General features: G+C 33.6%; 1 protein-coding gene across 1 annotated transcript; it reads right to left on the reverse strand.

Moving 5' to 3' along the window:
* Positions 1–29: 29 nt before the first annotated feature.
* LOC119641446 (transmembrane protein 165) lies at positions 30–17,840 on the reverse strand. The gene is made up of 6 exons (XM_038040136.1): positions 17,292–17,840; positions 6,739–7,140; positions 6,221–6,664; positions 2,403–3,080; positions 544–726; positions 30–386 (listed from the first exon to the last, which is right to left on the reverse strand). Exons 2-6 carry the CDS (start codon positions 6,925–6,927, stop codon positions 207–209), a joined length of 1,674 nt encoding a protein of 557 aa, XP_037896064.1. The 5' UTR covers positions 6,928–7,140; positions 17,292–17,840; the 3' UTR covers positions 30–206.
* Between the last annotated feature and the right edge of the window lie 2,052 nt (positions 17,841–19,892).

The following is a 19,892-nucleotide window of genomic DNA, read 5'->3' on the forward strand; positions in this document are numbered from 1 at the left end:
TTCAATTAAAATAAACGAAAAAATATATTATTCTATATAATAAAATTATACAATGATTGCATTAGATTTGGTTTAAAAATAAATTTGTTTTTTTTTTACATTTTACCAAACGACAGGATTCGCTCTCACGTGAAGAAATGAAGAATTAAAGATAATAATAATAGTAATAAGAAATTTAAGAAGTATTTAAAATGCTGGCGACGGTTTTAAATGTCATCGGGCCTCGCTATGAGAGCGTACAGAGCAAATCCCAGGAACACTACACCTCCCACAATTGTGACGGTACGTAAAGAGATTTTAGCCGCTACCATGCGTCCACCCACCACTGCCAGACCCGTGCAAATCGAATGGCCCACTACACCGCCTGTTATCACTCCATACACATCCTATAATCAAAACATTTAACGCATTAAAATTTTTTTTTTTTAAATTTTTGCCGTTATTATACGCCAAGCGAAAGGTGTACATTAAATTTGCTCTTTCGACTTTAATATCCAAATGTTTGGGAAGTTAGATATGATTTTCTTACTTATTTTGACTTACTTTACTGGCCGCTAATATAATGGTCGCCAGTTGTGAGCGATCGCCCCACTCGGCCAAAAAAGTCATTGTAAAGGCTTGGACTAAAACACGCGTCGTTAAATAAGCGGCTCCCTTTTTCACATTTTTTCGTACAACACCGCTTTCAGGATCTTGCACCAAGACGGCAGTAACGTCACGTTCCAACTATAAATATACCGATAAAATGCAAGCATTGAATGCATGATGATACATACATACACATACATATATGAATAATAATTTATTAAATATATGTTTGAATAAAATTTAATGAATAACAACACAATGGCTTAAAAAAAAAGAGGAACAATTCACATAATGGATGGGTAAAAAATGTTTTTTTTGTCCAAAACCTTAAGGGCATGTGTTAAGATAATTAATTATTTGGCATAAAAACGTATACACGTAATGAACACAAAATGGTTATCATTAAAGTCTAGATATTAACAAACAAATTTGGTAAATTATTTTAATTCGGTCATCGCAAGATTTGTCGACTCTAATTCTATCACCCAAGTATAGTTTAGGCATTATTTAAGGTATACTTTATTCGTACTTTTAATTAGCACGAATTTTTAAGCAAATTTATCTATGTCTGTCTGTCCGTTCATTGCTAAAATTTTCGGAATGCTGTCATTTACATTTGAAACTAAAATTCGGTGAAATAATAAGATCAAGAATATATACATATTAATATGGTTCAGTGATGCCCATAGTTAATGAATGTTAAAAGCGGGATGAAAAAATTAGTATAATTCCATTTCTTAGTGACGGTTTGAAAGTAACTCCGGGCCGAACGCATTAACTTATTAAATAAAAATACAAAAATTTCTGTTATCAACAAATCTTCTATTGATCGTTCCTTTATTGATCATCTCTCGATTACTTCATTACTAGAAAAATACACAATTGAAAATCTTCGAAATGTTCTTTGTTATACTTCCTAGAAGCTGAAACTTTCGATTTTCATTACCTTCATAGATAACAAAGAAAGCAGAATATTCTACAACTTCTTTTCAATCAACTCAAATCTCAATAGGATGTGTCGTAGACTTGTTAAATATGTCAAACAATGAACTATCGTGATTAGTTTCTTCTTGTTTTTGCTTGACCAAGCAATGACTATCTTCCATTTTGATTTTTGCTAATTTTTCTGTTTAGAAGACCCCTATAAGTTTGATTAATAAAAAAACATGAATTCTGTTTCTCCCAATAGTAAAGAAAGGAGTACAAATAATCCTTCAAATAATAAAATGACTGTACAAATTTTTTGGAAGTTTTCGTAAGATACAAATAAACAACCTTCGAGCGCAAGTCTGAAGTTATGCGACATCGACAGAAAGATTTTCAAATCTTTCTTTCTTGTTACTTGCAACTACTTACGCAAATAATTGCATCAGGATTGTTACCTTTATAGAATCAAAAATTTGAGAGATTAGAAGACTTGTTTTGATTGAAGACTACCGAATTATGCAGAGCCCTCTATATATATGCGTGGAAGTATTGTTACGGCATATCCACCCGTTAATTGTTAGGTCTAAGCAATGTGACTACAAAATAATGCCTAAATGCTTTTTTAAAGACCTTTATATAACCACCACCCGAAGTCGTAATGTACAGTCAATAATATTGTACTAATTTTAAAACATTTTTAAATTGAAGTTGAAATGACTTCAAGCTTTGTCGCCAGATACAGATGACTTGAATGACTTGTAAAGCTAACTAGCATTTAGCAATCTAGGTGGTGGATATTCAAGATTCGATCTTAACCGAAAATAGCTTTCTCACTTTCTTCTGAGTTTGACTCACTCACACTTAAAAACTAAATGTTAGTGAAATGAAGAGTAAGAAGAATTGTAAGTACAATTAGTAAAGCGACATAAATTTTTTTTAGAATTAATTATAATCAGTTTTCGTTGTTTGTTTCTAACCCGTTCATTGCTGCCACCACCACCAGTTTCTTTTAAATCATCTTGGCACGTACAGGCAGTTGCAGCAGAATTGATAGCCATGCTACTTATGCTGCTAATACTTATGGCCATCTTACCGTTTGTTCGATATGGATTGCCAGCACCTGCCCTTGTCAGGTGCACTAACGTAACAAATTTGTGATTATTGTCACTACTGGCATATAATTTTTGCTGTTTAGAACGACTTTTTTGATCTTCATAAACGCTAGCTTGATCGTCAGGAGTTGATAACGTTGGGCTACTATAAAATGTGGCTTTTTGAAGATGACAATGATGATTATTATAATGATGATCACCGGTAATTACGTTAAGGGTAAAGGCACTTTCAATGCTTTTACCTTGGTTGTTGGCAGTATCGTTGTTCATTTTAAGTTCGGATATATTACTACTAGTCGTCAATAAATCGCGTTGTTGATAATGTTGGCAACATGTGGCAGTGACATAGCTGGGATATACTGATAGTTCTGTGACTTCAGTCTTTTTCTTATATGATTTGTTGCTATTTTTACGTTTACTTATTTCTTCCCGTTGACGGGCACGGCGAAAAAGCTTTCTCCCGGCCGGATAAACATTATAGCCAATTGTTTTTGTTTGAGACAAACATATAGAATAGAATTTAGTCATAGAGAAGTCGAAGTAGAAATAGTTTTTAGAGCACATTCAATATTCGGAAAGTAGAGAAAAATACACAAAACACAATGAGATCGCTAATAAACGATTCAGTGTCAAAAAATAAATTTATTATATTTTTTATAATATATATTTATTATACATATATATATATGTATATATAGATGGCTAGATTTCACAAGAACTCTTACTTTAGGTGCAGTGATAAGTGAGAAAGCTGTATATAAATCGACTTTAGTCAAAGCTCCAAATATCCAGTACACTTAGTTTTCAATATTTTTGAAAGGAAGCTTATTTGAATCGATACTGTTTTTAAAGACCAGATCTTTTATGGCAAGCTTATGAAAGAGGAATAAAGTTCCAGCGCTAGATAACGCTCTGTGTTTTGTAATTTGATTATATTAATGTTTTTACCATTAAAACCTCGTGGTGTGTTCCATTATGAATGGTCTGCGTCCGACCAAACTATTCGCAAGGGATACTATTGACTCTTTACTAATAACTCTTTGTTCTCGTATCACGATAATCCATCTTCTCGTCGTAGACGGCGCGACGACGCGTAATATTCTCATTTTCAGATCATTATCATTAATTGCACAAGACATTGACATGAAATTAGACATAGGTGTCAATTAAGTTACCCATGATTAAAGTCTGAAAAAGTTTTATTATTACGTTTCGATCATATTATGTATATTCAAGAAATTTTTTCTATTTTCATTTTTGAGATAGTACTGAAATACAGACACATTACATTGCGTATAGCATTTGTTAATGATGGAAAAATGGGAGGTGTTTCGATTATTTATGTATTCTCGCGTCAAATTACTACCATTATTACATTATTTTCGATAAGCGAGCAATTGTATGGCTTAATAAAAAAATTGTAATAACCACTTGTTAAAATTTCTACGCCAATAAAATATGGATATGTAAATAATGGAGATAAGGTTATGTGTCTTTTTATGAGGATGTTGGTGAAAATTCACATTTTATACCTTAGAAAATGGGAACCTCTGCGACCAATCTTTGAGACAAATTGGATTTTTTCGGCATATGGTCTCAATAGCAGAAATGGTAGCAAGCAATTATTGCGAATAAGGATCGATAAAGTATATCCTCAGTTAGACACTTTGTATTCAGCAATTCATTTTGATTTTGCTAATTTCCTAATAAACCTTACTTGCGTACAGTTGTTCCCTTAATTTACTTTGTTATTATGTTACGTTATACAACCACAAATTTATGGACGTTCTGTTTATCATAATTTTCACTAAAACCCGTCAATTTGATGGGTAAGCTTTAGGAACCATTTTGTGGTCATTGAGTTCTATTTGGTACCATCTGCTTCTATTTGATATGACTGGATTAGCGGTCATTGACAATATATGTATTTTTTTTACTGGAATTCATCTTTTTGACGAAAATATTACGAAGGAATTTTTATATAAACTATTTATACATTTTTATTAAGAGTCTTCTTCAATACATGTTTTGCATACAGCATCTGCTTTTTCCGCATACAAACTGCTTGTTTACTATTTATATTTGGTACATGGGACAATAAACGGAAGCCAACATCTTTTATTTGGTTTTACTTGAAAATCGTGAGAACGTTCCCATCTGATTTAAACAGTTTTGTAAAATAACGGATCATTATCCTTTTTATTCGTAAAGTTCCCAAGACAGTTCTTCTTTTGCCAAGCAACTTTTCTGGATGGGGAATATTTGTGAAGTTAACAGTGGATATATGTTGGCCACATAATAAATACGGTCTTGCAAGCTTGGGCACGACGTATTTGCCCAATAGTACCTAATGATCGGTGTTCGTCTTTCCCTAAATAAGGTCGGGCATGTATTTGTTTGCAGACTACACTTTGTGCTGAGTTTACCTGACTTATTTGATCTACACTATGTAAAACAACTTTTCCCTTGGTAATAATTGTTTGTAAGACTCGCGCCAGTCTTTTAACAAGCTGACTATTTTGAATAAATCTGGTCCTTATTGCAAAAATCAAAGCAAATCTAGTAAAAGCAAATAGTACCATATAGTACCGCAAAGAACCCAATGAGCAAAAAATGGTATATAAATGGTAACGCACCTATTTAAACGTTAATCGTGGACGCTTTACTGAACCGATCGAGACCATTTTTGTACCGAATATGCAGGTGGCTCCGGCGAATAATTGTCTTTTTCGGAAATGGATTCACGAGATCGAAAGTTATAGAGAATAATATGAAAAAAATGTCGCTGTTTTTCGAAGTTGTTTTGCGTTTTTCCACATTGCGGGCGTATGTGCGAACAAATCATGTCTACTTTTTAAACTGACATTTCTAATCGACCAAGGAAGACGTGTGCCTTCATTCATTTCAGTTATCTATCTTCATTTTTGCGAGAATGGCGATTGATAAAAGTTGACGGATTTCAATAAAAATAGGTATACCACGTCTAGAAAAAGCAAAGCGGGGGTATTCAAGAAAAAACGAGGTGACATATATCAACGGCCGATAGTATTTATTTACAGCAATCAAATTTATTGCAATGTCTTCACGTTTTTCGTAAAGATGGCTAGAGCGATATGTATGGCTATGGGCACGCTTATCATGTGGCCCTCGTATTTTTGTAAGTTACGTAATTTATAAGATAAGAGTAAGTAGGGCGACGAACTACCTAAAGAAATTGCAATGATTTTGAATTTACAATAAAAACGAAAAATGTTGACAAAATTTATGAATAATGACTACAAAAAGAATTCAATACTTTGAAGAAAAACAGACGAATAACAAAAAAAGGTGGAAATGGAAATAAAACAATCAAGTAACCTATGTAGGTAGACATGTATAGCATGGAAATTAAAATTATAATGTATTACGGAAACTGCTGCTAAATTACAAGAATGCATTCGCTATAAAATGTTAAAAATATGAAATAAGTAGAAAAAATATATTCGTTTCATATATTCGTAAAACCAACGTGCGTAGTTCGAAATTAATAATTTGCAGATAATGCAATATTATAATATAAACTATTGTTAACTCAAAAACCTTAAAGGACTTACCTCATCTTCACGTTTTCGCAAATCTGACTGGACTTCTTCTAATTCATCTTGGGTATCAGTATTCTTCATAAAATAACCTTCGTATATCATCTTTAAGCCAAAAATAGCGAACAGTGCTGTCGAAATATAATAAGTGTAGATCTTCGGGATAATAGTGGCAGCCATTCCAAATACCACGGAAAGTATCGTCATCAAGGCTAACGCTGATATCGCTCCAGCGAAAATAATTAAACGAGGGTGCCGCATAGCCATTATTGCCGCTATAAAAAATGTTTTATCACCCAGTTCTGTAAATAATATAACACAAACCGAGGCTGTGAAGGCATCAATAAACCCTGTCTTGCCTTTCTGTTCTTTGCTTTCGTCATTTTCAAGCAAATGATCAGGCAATACGAAGTTTTCATTTTCATTGCGAGGTTCAACTTTAATATTCATGGACGCTTTCTGTAAAAAAATTTTCTTGTTTTAAGTTAAGTCTTCTATTAAAATAGATATGTTTTACACACTATTCGACTTACTGTGGGTGGTCTTACAGAGGCTTGAGAGTTCAAATTTATGTTGGATTCAACTTCCGCTGTGAAGCCAGCGGGAATAATTAAAAATATACAACTTAACACCGCGTAGAGTATTGTATAAAGTTTTGCTGAATGCCTTCTATGAGCCTTTAGCGACTTGCTTGTCCGTCCAAACCATTGGCTTAGAGGCATATTTCTGAATGCAGGTTTTCACTTAGGTAAAATGAATAAATAATCTGTTTGTGACGTTGTATAGTAAAGGTATATCACAGCACGGCCAAAATTAACTGCTCGTCGTCCGTCTCAACAACACATATATTCTTTGCATTTACAAGATCAGATGAATCTTTATTCTTACAATTATCAATAGAAGGTACTCTGCGCTACTGTCACTGCATTGAATTTCTTTGGATTAAATATGTAATAGAGGAAAAATGGGAAACGACAATAATTTCAACACACTTAAATGTATAATTAGTAAGCACTTATTTTTAATTTTTCGATTATAGAAATGTTGCTGAGGCAAACTGTTATTAGCTTTCAATCAAGCCTTTGTACATTCTCTACAATATTATTTGTTATTACAAAAATCGTGGTTTACGAAAACATTTCTACATTTGTTCATTTAATCTTATCAAACAATTTTTCTAACTGAAGACGCTCAACAGTGAGTGGCGTATAGTAAATATACCGGTTTTTGAGTTTTTCTAACGAAAAACAATTTCTTTTCTGTCCAAGTTGGTAAATGGCCGCATACATGCATAACATTGCTGTTATTTACTTATATTGCATAAACTAACTCTAGTCGCAAGGAAATTTGACATAGGAACAAAGAGGCAACTGTATTAATAGAAAAACTTTATTATTATGGCTACTCTTGAAAAAGCACATTTAACAAAATTCTCTAAATCAATAAAAGAAAGCCTTAACGCTAAACACTTGTTTCTAATAGATTACAACGTATACAAAAATTGAAGGACAAACACACAATTTTGTTGTATTATTTACATACAATTTCTTTTGTTGATTCGCTTTTCTTCTCTTTTGTTTTAGTTACGCCTATACGAACACCGTAAGAATATTTAATATAGAAAAGAATTATGCATCTTACATTTTTTCGGTGTTTTTATAAATAATTCTTTTTTGCTTAAAATTAGTTGCGACGCTTCTTCTTAACAGTTTTATATTCACAATGGTTGTTTGTTACATTGTTATTGCATATTACTATTGTGAATTGAAACACAGAGTTTACATTGCTATTATAAGCAACAAGTGGTTGCATTTGTTACGATAATAAAAAAAAGATATTCGGGATAAGATTAGGAATACGCTTATATAGATATTTGAAAATAATTTCTTTTTTACTTCTATGAAATTGTTTTGATTTAATTATAATTTGAATTAATTTCCTTTGGTTTTTTCTCTTTTTTTACTAATCCTCCTCGTCCTTCTTTTTTTCGGTCTTATATATCTAGATAATAGAATGTGATGATCGATATAGTACCGAAAATTAAGATTTCTTTTATTAAAAACTGCAAATATGGGCTAAGGCTCACAAAATATATCCCTTAAGAAACAAAAACCTACGATACTAAAAAACTTAAAAGCAAAAAATGTACTTTCATTCCATAAAAACGAAACACACCGCTAGAATGTTCGAAAAGAAAGCATATTTGGTTAATGGTTCTTGCATGTTCTCTTGTTTTCGTAAATTTTAATAATAATTTATCAATTGAAGTGAGTTTCTTTATTTCTTTTCTTCAAAATATTACAAAATGGGCAAAAAGGCAAAGAAAACTATCAGCCAATTAGTTTGAAATATTTTTAGATTTTATGATCCTTAAACAGGTAAACGTCGAAGACAAGATAATTTCGATTTAAAGTGAACATTAGGACTAGTGAAAAGTTATCGTAAGTTAAACAGACAAATTCGCTTTTGTAAAAAGACAAGTTAGTTCTCCAAGAAGAATGTAGTTTTTGCTGTAAAAAGATCAAGTGGGCCATCACAAATTGAAAAGGCTTATAATTTTTAAATATACTTTGTCATAAGTGTGGCCACTCATGAGTCTGTAAAGTATTTCGATCTCCCAGGAATTAAAACGACGCCTTCGATGTGGGCTTAATGTTAAAGGGGGGATTTATACAAATATAAATATAAAAAAGCCGATTAGTTGTCATCAACAGTTGCTGAAAGTAGTTGGTGAAAGTAGTGTTTTCGAAATACCCGTATTGGTTCATTCAGAGTCTACTCTTTGGACGAATTTGTACCATCAAATTAAGTTTTCTTTGGATGAGAGTTGGAGTTTTCGTTTAAAAAAACTTTGGTGTCGCTGAGAGATATAACTTTCTAAAAGAGAAGGACGGATTTATTTCTTTAACCTTTATTAGTTCCTCAGCAGTCCTTTCAGAGACGAGCTTAAATTTTCATTTAAAAAAACTTTGGTGTCGCTGAGAGATATAACTTTCTAAAAGAGAAGGACAGATTTATTTCTTTAACCTTTATTAGTTCCTCAGTAGTCCTTTCAGATACGAGCTTAAAAGAAAGAAAGAAAGAGTTTAAATGATTTCTATCAAGCTCTGTCAAGTTAACACATTCATAGGCGTTCAAGCATATTGTCAGCATTTTTCAAACACGCTATGGGAAAAGACGATTCATTGACGTAAGTCTTTACAGAGTTGCGTTTTTGAAAGGCATAAGAAGAAGTTGGAATAATGATCTCAGAGTACAAGAAATGTATCAGCCTCGCCTTAACCATGACATTAATTATTTTAATGAGCACGGAAATTAACGAAATAGGTCTAAAGTTGCTTAAAAGCCTTAACCTGCTCTAGGGATGGGAACAACTTTAATAAATTGCAAACCAACACTCCACGCTGGCACAACATTTTAGAGCAAAGAACAGCTGAAAATTTCTTTTTTTTGTGACGTGTCTTTTCTGTATTAGTTAAGTTGTTTAAAAAAAAATTTCACTTGTTTTAAATTAAAGGTATTAAAAAAAAAAGTACAAAATCTTTAGTGACTACAATTTTAGGTGAAAAATAGATTGAGTATATATTGAATTATTAGTCTTGCTAATTTTCTTTATTTAATTTATTTTATTATACATGAAATTCAACTAAGCTAAATTAACAATCAAATTCACTTTTTTTTTATTATATTTATTTTAAACTCTAATATATAATATATAGGAAGATGTGAAAAAAGAATAATAAAAACACAGTAACTTAAAATAATAATTCACGTATAAATAAATAAAAAAAAAAAAAAGGCATGTACACCGCTAGTACAGAAGCACACCCACAAAAGGAACAGATCAAGGTTGGAAGTGAATCCCTAAACCTTTGCAAACATGCATAAGCTTGGCAGGCGACAACGTTACAACACCATTTAGTTTTCGAAATAAAAAAAATTAGAATTTAAGAAAGCGAGTTAGTTTAAGTACGACATAGGTATATCGCGCGTATTAAGCAAAGTTGCTTCAATAGACTAAAGAATCCGATATTGAGAACAAGTGATAGACATCATTTAGGCTCCTGCAAACAACTCTAAGCAGGCTAAACAGCTCGTAAGTGTGCTTACATTGATTAAGCTTAATAAGGATAAAGTGCCTAGAGAACGAGTTAGGGACATTAAAGCTTATCTCACCAAGTAATGCGAGGGAGTTTATACTACCATTTATTACTTTGATTAAGAAGGAAACGTCAAGGATACATCTACGTTTCTCAAGTGACGGTAAGGATAACAGAAGCAAGCCCCATTTTCATAGGAGGGAAGACAGGCAATCGGGTCCCAACCCAAATTCCTTCGGGCAAACAGCAGAAATTGCTTTTCAACAGATTCAATCTACATAGCATTTATAGGAAGGACACAATAGAGCTTTACTCAAGTATTGGTTTAACCAAACACATATACAGCCTTTTCGTAATGTAGGGATCATCAAGCTCTTTAGACCACCTCATTATAAAACCAGGCGCGGACGTAGCTTTGCGTAACGAGAGCTCAACATGCAAGTTAAAACGTAACGTTTGGTCAAATAGAACGCCTAAATCTGTGAACGAATCGACGTCATCAAATTTGTGCGAGTCGATGAAATACTGAGTCATGAATGACTTTCTTTTTGAGAAAGAAAGCTTCTTACATTTACCTAGATTTAATTTCAACGAGCACCATGCAACCAAATAATTTAAGCCAATTTGAAGCTGAAACAATTGCCATTCCAAGGAGAAGGAAGAAAACTGTTTCACATCATCGGCATACATTAAGATCTGGCTGGATTTAATCACCGAGCTGGTCATGTGAAACTGGCAGGCTGATGAGGCAGGTCATTAATGTACAAATTAAATAAAATGGGTCCTAAGTGGCTGCCTTGAGGTACGCCAGACGTCGCGGGGAATTCATCCGAGGTGATGGAGTTAAACAAAACCCTGAATGATCTATTGTCCAGATAAGAGCTTATCCATTTCACTAAATGGAAAGGGAAGCCAGAGGCTTCGAGTTTGAAGATCAGTAAGTTATGGTTAACCAAATCAAACGTTTTACTAAAATCAGTGTATATGACATCAGTGTATACGACATCTACTAGAAAAGGCCTTGGAAACATGACAAGTAAACTCCAACAGATTGGTGACCGTAGAACTTTCTTTTCGAAAGCATGCCGAAATGGAAAAATATACGATTTGATGGTGAAGGCCAAATGCTGAGTAATAATTCGCTCGAGCAGTTTAGATAAAACATTCAATTTGGCAATACCTCTGTAGTTCTCAACGAGTTGTCTACTTTCACTTTTGTGAATAGGAATAAGGAGACGAGTCTTCCAACACAAAAGAAACAACCTATATTTATGGACTGTAAATCTCTGAAATAACACGACATAGCTCGACAAAGCATGGTGGAATTCCATCAGGTCGAGGCGCACGACTATACTTTAGAGAGTTCGCCCCTCTAAAACGTCATTTTCTAAAACGACCAAATTAGGAATTGAAACCGAATTAGTTATCGGATGTAGGTAGATCGGAATTAGCAGTCGCAAAATTTCGTCGGATGTATTCAGCAAAGAGATTTGAAGTTTCAATATCATCCGAGGACTCAGAGGCATTGAAAGAAACATGCGAGGGATATATGGAGATTTTTCTTTTGGAGTTACAAACTTAAAAATGTATTTACGATTAGCAAGCAGAGAGGATTTTATAAACTGAAAGTAAATGCAATAATATTAATGGTGGAGAAAATTAAATCTATGCCTTGCAGCTGAATAAACGAAATAGTCGCTACTAGAGCCACTTTTCGACAATTTTTTGAAAAGTTGGTTTTTTCTACTCTTGTAATACTTAATTGTCTTATTAACTCACAGGGGACATCTGCGAGGTCGGGACTGCTTAATCGGAAGGGGTGCAAAAATAGCCAGATTTAAAATATTGTGGAAAGATGCCAGTAAGCTTTCAATACTTCCAGCTGAGAAGTCAAGCATCAAGTGACAGATGAGATTTTAGCAGTAAAATATTGATTTTATGAAAACGATAATATTTATTTGAAAGAGTTGGATTTGGAACGTTAGAGCAGTTCACCGAACTATAATGCTTATGATCAAAGGAAATAGGATAATAATCCTCAGGTAAACTAAAAGGTGGACAACGATTTACACTAATCTCGGAGAAATTGGCAAAGATCAAGAAGTCTACCATTACAATTAGAAGTACGGTTGTATTGAACTACATTATGATCAGATAATTCGTTAAAGAACATAACAGCTCTATCAGATGTTGAAGTATGAATCAAACAGCCAGTGGTATCACTGTAACACCAAGTGAGTTGACGCAAATTATCCAACAGGGAGACCTTTTTCTTATATATGGAGATATCCGAATTTGGGGGAATATTTTTATTTTAACAAAAAAATTTTTAATTTTTTTATTTTTGGATTTTTGTCACAAAATTTAGTCTGTCTCTCAATAGGGACTGGATCTGATCCAATTATCGTTGATGAAAATGATTTAAAAATTATTTTTTAAATATTACCGAAAACAGTAGGCGGTAGAGGGTCGCCGGGATTGGTGCGGAGTTAGCTCAATAGCTAGCTTGGTAAGAACGTTTCTGACTTAGTTGCTAAAGGTATTTCAAATCCTGAATGTTGTGCGATTTTAGTCTTGTCGAAACTTGAGAAAACGCTGAAGGCAAACATATAAACATATCTTCAGACCTTTTATTCTCTTATTACCTTAAGAATTCTGAGATGTTTACCTTAAAAGCGATAAGCAACGCCGGAGCAAGGTCGCCTCCACCATGGTGGTATCCAAACCATGGTGGTATCCAAACCTGTCAATACTCTTCTGCTAATGTCAAGGAAATCACTAAATATGCCATTACCGCCAACTTTATTGAGTATATAAAAATACTGAAGTAACGGAACTCCGCAATTAGGGTTAAAAGGAAGCATAAAATTATCACAATTAAAGAGATGTGTATCAGCGGCAATTCGCGTTTCTTTTGGATTTATATAGATATACTTAAGAGTTATATTTTAAGTGACAATCAGACGATGGTATCTCAAGATTCCTTTTGCTAATCTCAATAACACAACCTTCTCCTTATGTAAACAAACATTTATTTTAAAATCCAGGACGAGGGTTACTGGCGCATGTGGTTAAGGAGTCAGATACGACTTGGCACTCTCTGGGGAAAGCATATTTTTGATCAGCGTAAGATTCAATGTGCAGTTGAAAAAAGAAAAACTAAAAATGCATTCAAGGGATGATTTATATGATACACATTGATACTATTAAAAATAGAAAGCAAAGTATTGAATGATGCAGTTTTTTTTCTACGCAGTTACTTTCTTTTCATCCAACAACAAATTAAATCAAAAACGAAGTCAGATTAAACTTGTGCCGAATCCGTCTATGGATACCGGCATAGGACGTATTGATTTTTATTCTAATTTTGTCTTATATATATATACGGCATGTTATAATCCAAGACAATAGCGTATTCTTCCGGTATTAATAGGACAGATTTTCAATTTTATACCCATCACGAAGGCGGTATAGTCATTTTGTCACAATATTTGCAACACCGAAAAAAAGCTTGAAAGACACTTCAGTGTACATATTTTTGATCAGCGTGAAATTCTGAACGGTTTAAGCCATGTCGTCCGCCTTTGCGAGGGTGTGGTGTGTGTTGTTGACTCTTCTCGTCGCTAAAATGAATATAATTTTCGTAAAACCGTGGAAGTATCTGCACGCATATTGGTATTGACAATGGGCCAAATTGGTGAAGGCACACGCCCGCAGTAAAACGTGAAGTGAACGTAACTATAAATTTGTTAATCGTTGATATGTTAATTTGCTTCAAATTTTTAAAAATTAGTCATAATTAGTTATAACGTATGGCTAGGGAACTGTCGGGAACACAAATCAGATCTAAAAGTGTGGGGCGTAACTTGTAGGCCAGGTGTCTACCCATTTCGAATCAGTAGTTGATATCGAGTCACGCAACTGCATGGCACGCAAAGTTACAAGTCAATATTGAAAACATCACAAAGCATTACGTGTTTCTACGAAATTGCTATTGAACTATCCTTTCGTTCCCGGACTGTAATATAGCCTTATAGTTTAAACATTATGTAATATAAAAAGCGATACCCCCGCCTTTGTCTTTATAAGTTCTGAAACTCGTTCGGAAAATATTGAAACTAATTTGAGAAAACTTTCTCTCGCTGTGCAACTTGAAGCGGGTAGCAGTTATACAAACAACGCCAATTAGTAAAGCATGCAATAGATAATTAGAATAATCAAATCTGGTCTTATTTAAGCTACGCACATTAATATGACATAGTTGAAATTCTTTACGCGTTCCACTAAAAGTCTTCAAGACTATCTTTATGTTAACACTACATGTATATTCGTTTCGATCATCCATCACATTCAACCGCCTGTTTAACCAGATTTAAATTGTCAAAAAAATTTGACCATCGTTTGCTCATTGTAGGGTGATTAATATCAATATGTAGAATAAACTGATCACTTGACGTAACACAATTAATACACTTAGCAACGAGTTCTTCATCGCATCCTCTTAGCTTGTAGTTACTATGACACTTGAAACATATATCTTGATTTTTGCAGTCCTTAACATAATGGTTACATCCTCTATACCTGTAGCACACAACAACCTCCGCACCGTTGTATATTGGGTTAATCTCCCAATCAACTAAGCTAAGGGCTAAGTTCGTTTTCCTTCAATAATTTCGTTATCCTTTCTCCTCCCATCATGATCATGGCAACCATTATTCCCACAGTGAGCTTTAGAAATTTTCAAAGCTTGGGATTAAACGTTTCATTTAGGTCAGGCTTTCTTTTGTCACTTTCCCGCTAATTTCTTGGCTTCGTTTTTAAAGGAGTTTCGATTTTGATCACTGGAATCTTAATAACATCCATGAATATAGTTAGCTTTGGCTGTACATTTCCATTAGCTTTCTTAATTATATTGTTTGGCTTGCTACCCAGTGATCAGCTCAGCTGAATACCAGTTTTCAAGTGTTATTTATTTGATTATTTCGAGGGAGCAACTTACTGAGTGAATCATTAACGCCATTAAAATATTTAAGATCTTTGATGCTCTCCCTAAATCGCTTTCACAGTTCGTTCAAAAAATTTCCAAATACCTAATATGATCTTCCTCTTCTTATCAATGCGGTCGAAATCGCGATCTTCCATCAACTTGGCAACTTTATCTTCATTCTTCTTCATACCAACTTTCGACGCAGTTTCCCAATTGTTTTTTTATTTAACCAATTTAATATCGTTCTCATCAATTCATTGGTTTATGCAATAGATATTTGGTATTAAGATAGAGTGAAGATTCATTCACTTGATATATCGTATAATAAGCAAAACAAACACTTCTGTGTCCTTTCTTACGAAGTGTTGAAGCGGCATCTCGGTAGAAAAATTTGCGAATTTCAACCAAAGTATGCTGTTGTGATTAAAGTGTAGGGAGAGTGTGGTGGAGCCAGTAAGATAGAACTTGGAAGCGGCTTAGGAGAGCACATATATGTACTTCACGTCCGAAAATTCTCTTATTCTTACTGTGTGTTTTCTCAAATTGTGAAGCTTTTCTGTTGTATATTTGTACCCACGAGAAACTCGTAATATACCACAACCAGGCCATCCCTACAATGGCAAGTCCATATAATGTAGATGATAAGGTTTTATTATTGCTAGATTTAAATACTATATTTGTACCGTTAAGATCATCGTAACTGACCCGGGGACAAAGTAATTCTCTGATATTATTAGAGCAGTAGGCCATGGAAACACAACACTTGACACAACTCAGCTTCAACACGAGGGTATCTGATTGATTCTTAGTTAATTCTAAATTTTAAAAATCATTGATTCATTAAATAAAAATGTTCCTATTATTTCCGTAATGTCATCTATAATTTTACGCGAAGCTTTCACTAGTGGTACCAAGTACATTAAATTTTTGCGGATGTAAGGAACACTAAGAAGGCTTACTTGAGGTAGATTCATCTCTTTTTTATACAAAGTGATTTTAAATCGATCAAAGCTTGATTGTCCGTTTATCGGTGTTGTATTCTATTTGATGCTGATGGTACGCTTAGATATTTTGGCCCAAGGGCGAACGCTGTTGAAAATCCTACGGATCGAATCAATTTTGAGATCACTTGCGATACAACGCCTTATTTGCAAAGGTCGCTATAAGTATAACTGTATTCAGGAAAGTAGTGTAAGGCTTTTAAAGGTAGGGCACGGCGCACTATAATGATTTTACTTGTCTTATTACGTAAGTTCTCAAAAGAAGGTATAACTTTAAAGGTTCCTATTATGTTATAATAGGATATAATTTAATTTGTTTGTTACTTTATCTGAAGGAGAAATACATTTTTGAGATAAATTGGACAAAGGCGTTATTAGCCTTAATCGATTCAAGACTGTATATGCAACGTTTTGAGGTTGCCTTTTCGAAACCGTCATGGGAGTGGGAATTGTTCAAATTTGTAACTACAGTTTATTTCCACTAACTGAAAGTGGTGTCAGTGGGCTATCATTATAAGTCGTTCTGACAAGCGGAGAAATAAGTGTTTTCTGAAAAAGTTTGAATTTAGATGTAAATGTATTTTCTGTGGATTAAACGCACAAACACAAACAGTAAAGAGCAAGTTGCAGAATTGCAATATCGCAACAACATGTTGTTGTTGATTCAACATTCCTCTCTACGGGCATGTGGCTACTTTGCTTGACAGAGGTCGCTTAAATATACGAAAAGTTAAGGAAGTATCTTTTTCGCCGTTTTAAGCCGTTGACCGTCATTTTGTGCGTAAATGAATTTTATTGCTTTAACTTTTAATTAGTCGTTGTTAGTATTTCAAAAATGGTAAAAATGAAGTCGGAATTTAACCAGCACCTCCTCTAATTTTAATGTTCAAATATGCACGTAATGGATACACATGAGCCAATAGCTCAAAACCTGAAACTTTTTCACTAATATATGATATCCAATGGCCAACGTTAAAAAAATGTTGCCACATACTTACCAGAAACATTTAGCAAATTTTGTGGTAGTGATCGAGATCTGGTTTAGCGTCATATTAATAAGGCATTGTGTTATTGTTTTATCTTCGTATGTAAAAAATTTCACTATTTGCTTCCTTTTCTCGGTTTTTATTTCAATATTTTTCATAAACGAAGAACTATGCTACAAGGCGCACGCTTGATGAGAAGATCTACTTTTTCTCTTTAGTTCTAAGCCCTCATAGCGAACAAACACTCAATATGAATGTATATCAACAATTAAACGACTCTTCCCGTACAAGTTCTTTTTAGCACCATTCTCGCCTTTACTAGTTATGATTAATACGTTATTTGCTTTAAATTCAATTAAGTTTCAATTAAGCTCCAGATAAATTTTCATCTTAGCCGGCATTGTATCACTGAGCGACCATTGGGAAAATAAGCTATTCAATTTTTATATATTTTTATTTTAGGGAACTTGGAAAATTTTTTAGAAGGAATTATCCGTGATATTTTTGTACACAGTTAGTTCTTTGAATTTTTTGTCGACATTACAGAACCACTTAACTGTATTGGATATACACCGTTAGTTGCTTATTCGGTACAAATGATTCAATCAATAAATATGTACATATATATCTACATATTTATATATATATATAATAATAATAATTTAAATTGACAGACCTTCTGGAGAAACATGGAATTATACAGCAAAACATATTCTTTACATTTTTCGCTTTTGTTTTTCTACGCAACCCACGGCCAAATAGAGTAGCTTCGCAAACAAGCACATGCCCCTTGTGCTTTTTGAACAATGCTTGAAATTCATAAGAGTAAATATGAAAAACGTCATTTGAAGTAGAAAAACTAAACTAACAAGAAAGTTATTTTTGGCTTGAAGCGAATTTCAGATACGCATAACCTTAACTTAATTCTATTTTTCTATTATTTGCGGTCATGTCAGTAGGTCGAAGGTGATTGTTGAGGCAAATATGACATTGACGTGATGTGAATACGATATGAATAATTCATCGCCGCAAATTCAGTTAAGTGCAAGCGAGAACAATGCTGGGACTCCGAAATTGGGAATAGGTAATTGAGTACAAGAGCAGACGACAACAATTAAATGTAACTCAACATATTGCGAGGGAATACGAAATGTTTTTATGAAATATTGAAAACACAGTTTTTTATATAATTGCTTCAAATCGTAAGCGCTGTCATAACCATAAGCTGAGATACACTGATCTTTGCTCGCTGGCAAGCTTTGCACTTTAATACGTGATAATATTAAAAAAAAAAAAAAAGTGAAAGAAGGAGTTCAAAAGTATATTGAACGCTTCGTCTCTCTGAGCAATCATAGGGGAATGTATTTATTATATATATCTACATGTAGTTTTTACAATTTAATAATAAAACTTAAAATACCATGTCTAATACGAAGTTCATGATTTTATCTTTTCTGTATTAAAAATAAAAAAGAAACAGAAACAGAAAACTAATGTTATAACTTTGCTTGTGAATTGTGGTCTTAAACAGACTACTGAACGTTGTAGTCTAAGAATTATTGGAATGAAATCTTCATAAAAAAGTCCGTATCGACGCACATCAAGGTTATTTGCACAGTTGTCTTTCATTGCATTACATTGACGTTACTATTCATTAGAAAGTCTTAGCTACGTTTTCATACGTCGAGAACGTACATAGAAAATTCATTCAATTCAATAATTCAATTCTTTCTCTGCATATATGCCGTTTCCGCATATTGTTTCGCCGTCTTGAAATTAGAATGACATTCAGGTTTTTTTACCGCATAGATAAACGTTCAGCAAAGCGTGGCAACGGTGACATGACAGCTACTGTCTCAGGCGAATTTTTGTTCGTGAAAGTATCGCCTGCAACATATCCTACAAATCAAACGAGCAATAGCTACGTCCGCTTTTCATGTTATGCTACAAAATTCGAATTATCCACAAAGTGAATAGTGGTGGGTTCTTTCACTACGAATGAGTTTTCGAACAAAATCATAACCCAATCAGACAAGGTTTACATCACGCAAGGTGATTGTGCGGCTTCGCTTCTTCAAACAAAGCAAACGTATTAAAATTGAAATGTTTTCCTAACAAACGTCACCGTTTCTTTGCCAGGTGCAAAGCTTTTGAGATCTGCAGTTAATCAGTTCAAGTTATCACCAAATCAATGTAGGCTCATTTTATTCGCGTGGGAATATTATCGAGTGTGTATCTCGATTAGATGAATATAAACTTCATTAATTATCATTAGCAGTAGAAAGAGAATTTCTCCGATGAGCCGAAATTTATGTGAAGTTATGTGACAAGTTAGAAAAAATACAAAATATTAAAAAGAGGGAATCTAAATGGCGCTCTCTTACGCCATATATATATACATATATTTATATATATATTTTCATATATATTTTCAGGAAAGAACGTCGCCAAAATTCTTGTAGTATAAACCATTGCAATTATAGATCCTGGACTTACTGTTTTGCGACCCCCGTCGTTTGTCTTGAAAATTTATGTTGCGTAAAAATGCTAAGCAGTAGGACCGATAATAGGGTAGGCACAAGAAGAATAGCGTTCACGTAATTGTCTCCATCT

Source organism: Glossina fuscipes, unplaced genomic scaffold (genome assembly GCF_014805625.2).
Source record: "Glossina fuscipes isolate IAEA_lab_2018 unplaced genomic scaffold, Yale_Gfus_2 150, whole genome shotgun sequence".
Taxonomy (NCBI): Eukaryota; Metazoa; Arthropoda; class Insecta; order Diptera; family Glossinidae; genus Glossina; species Glossina fuscipes.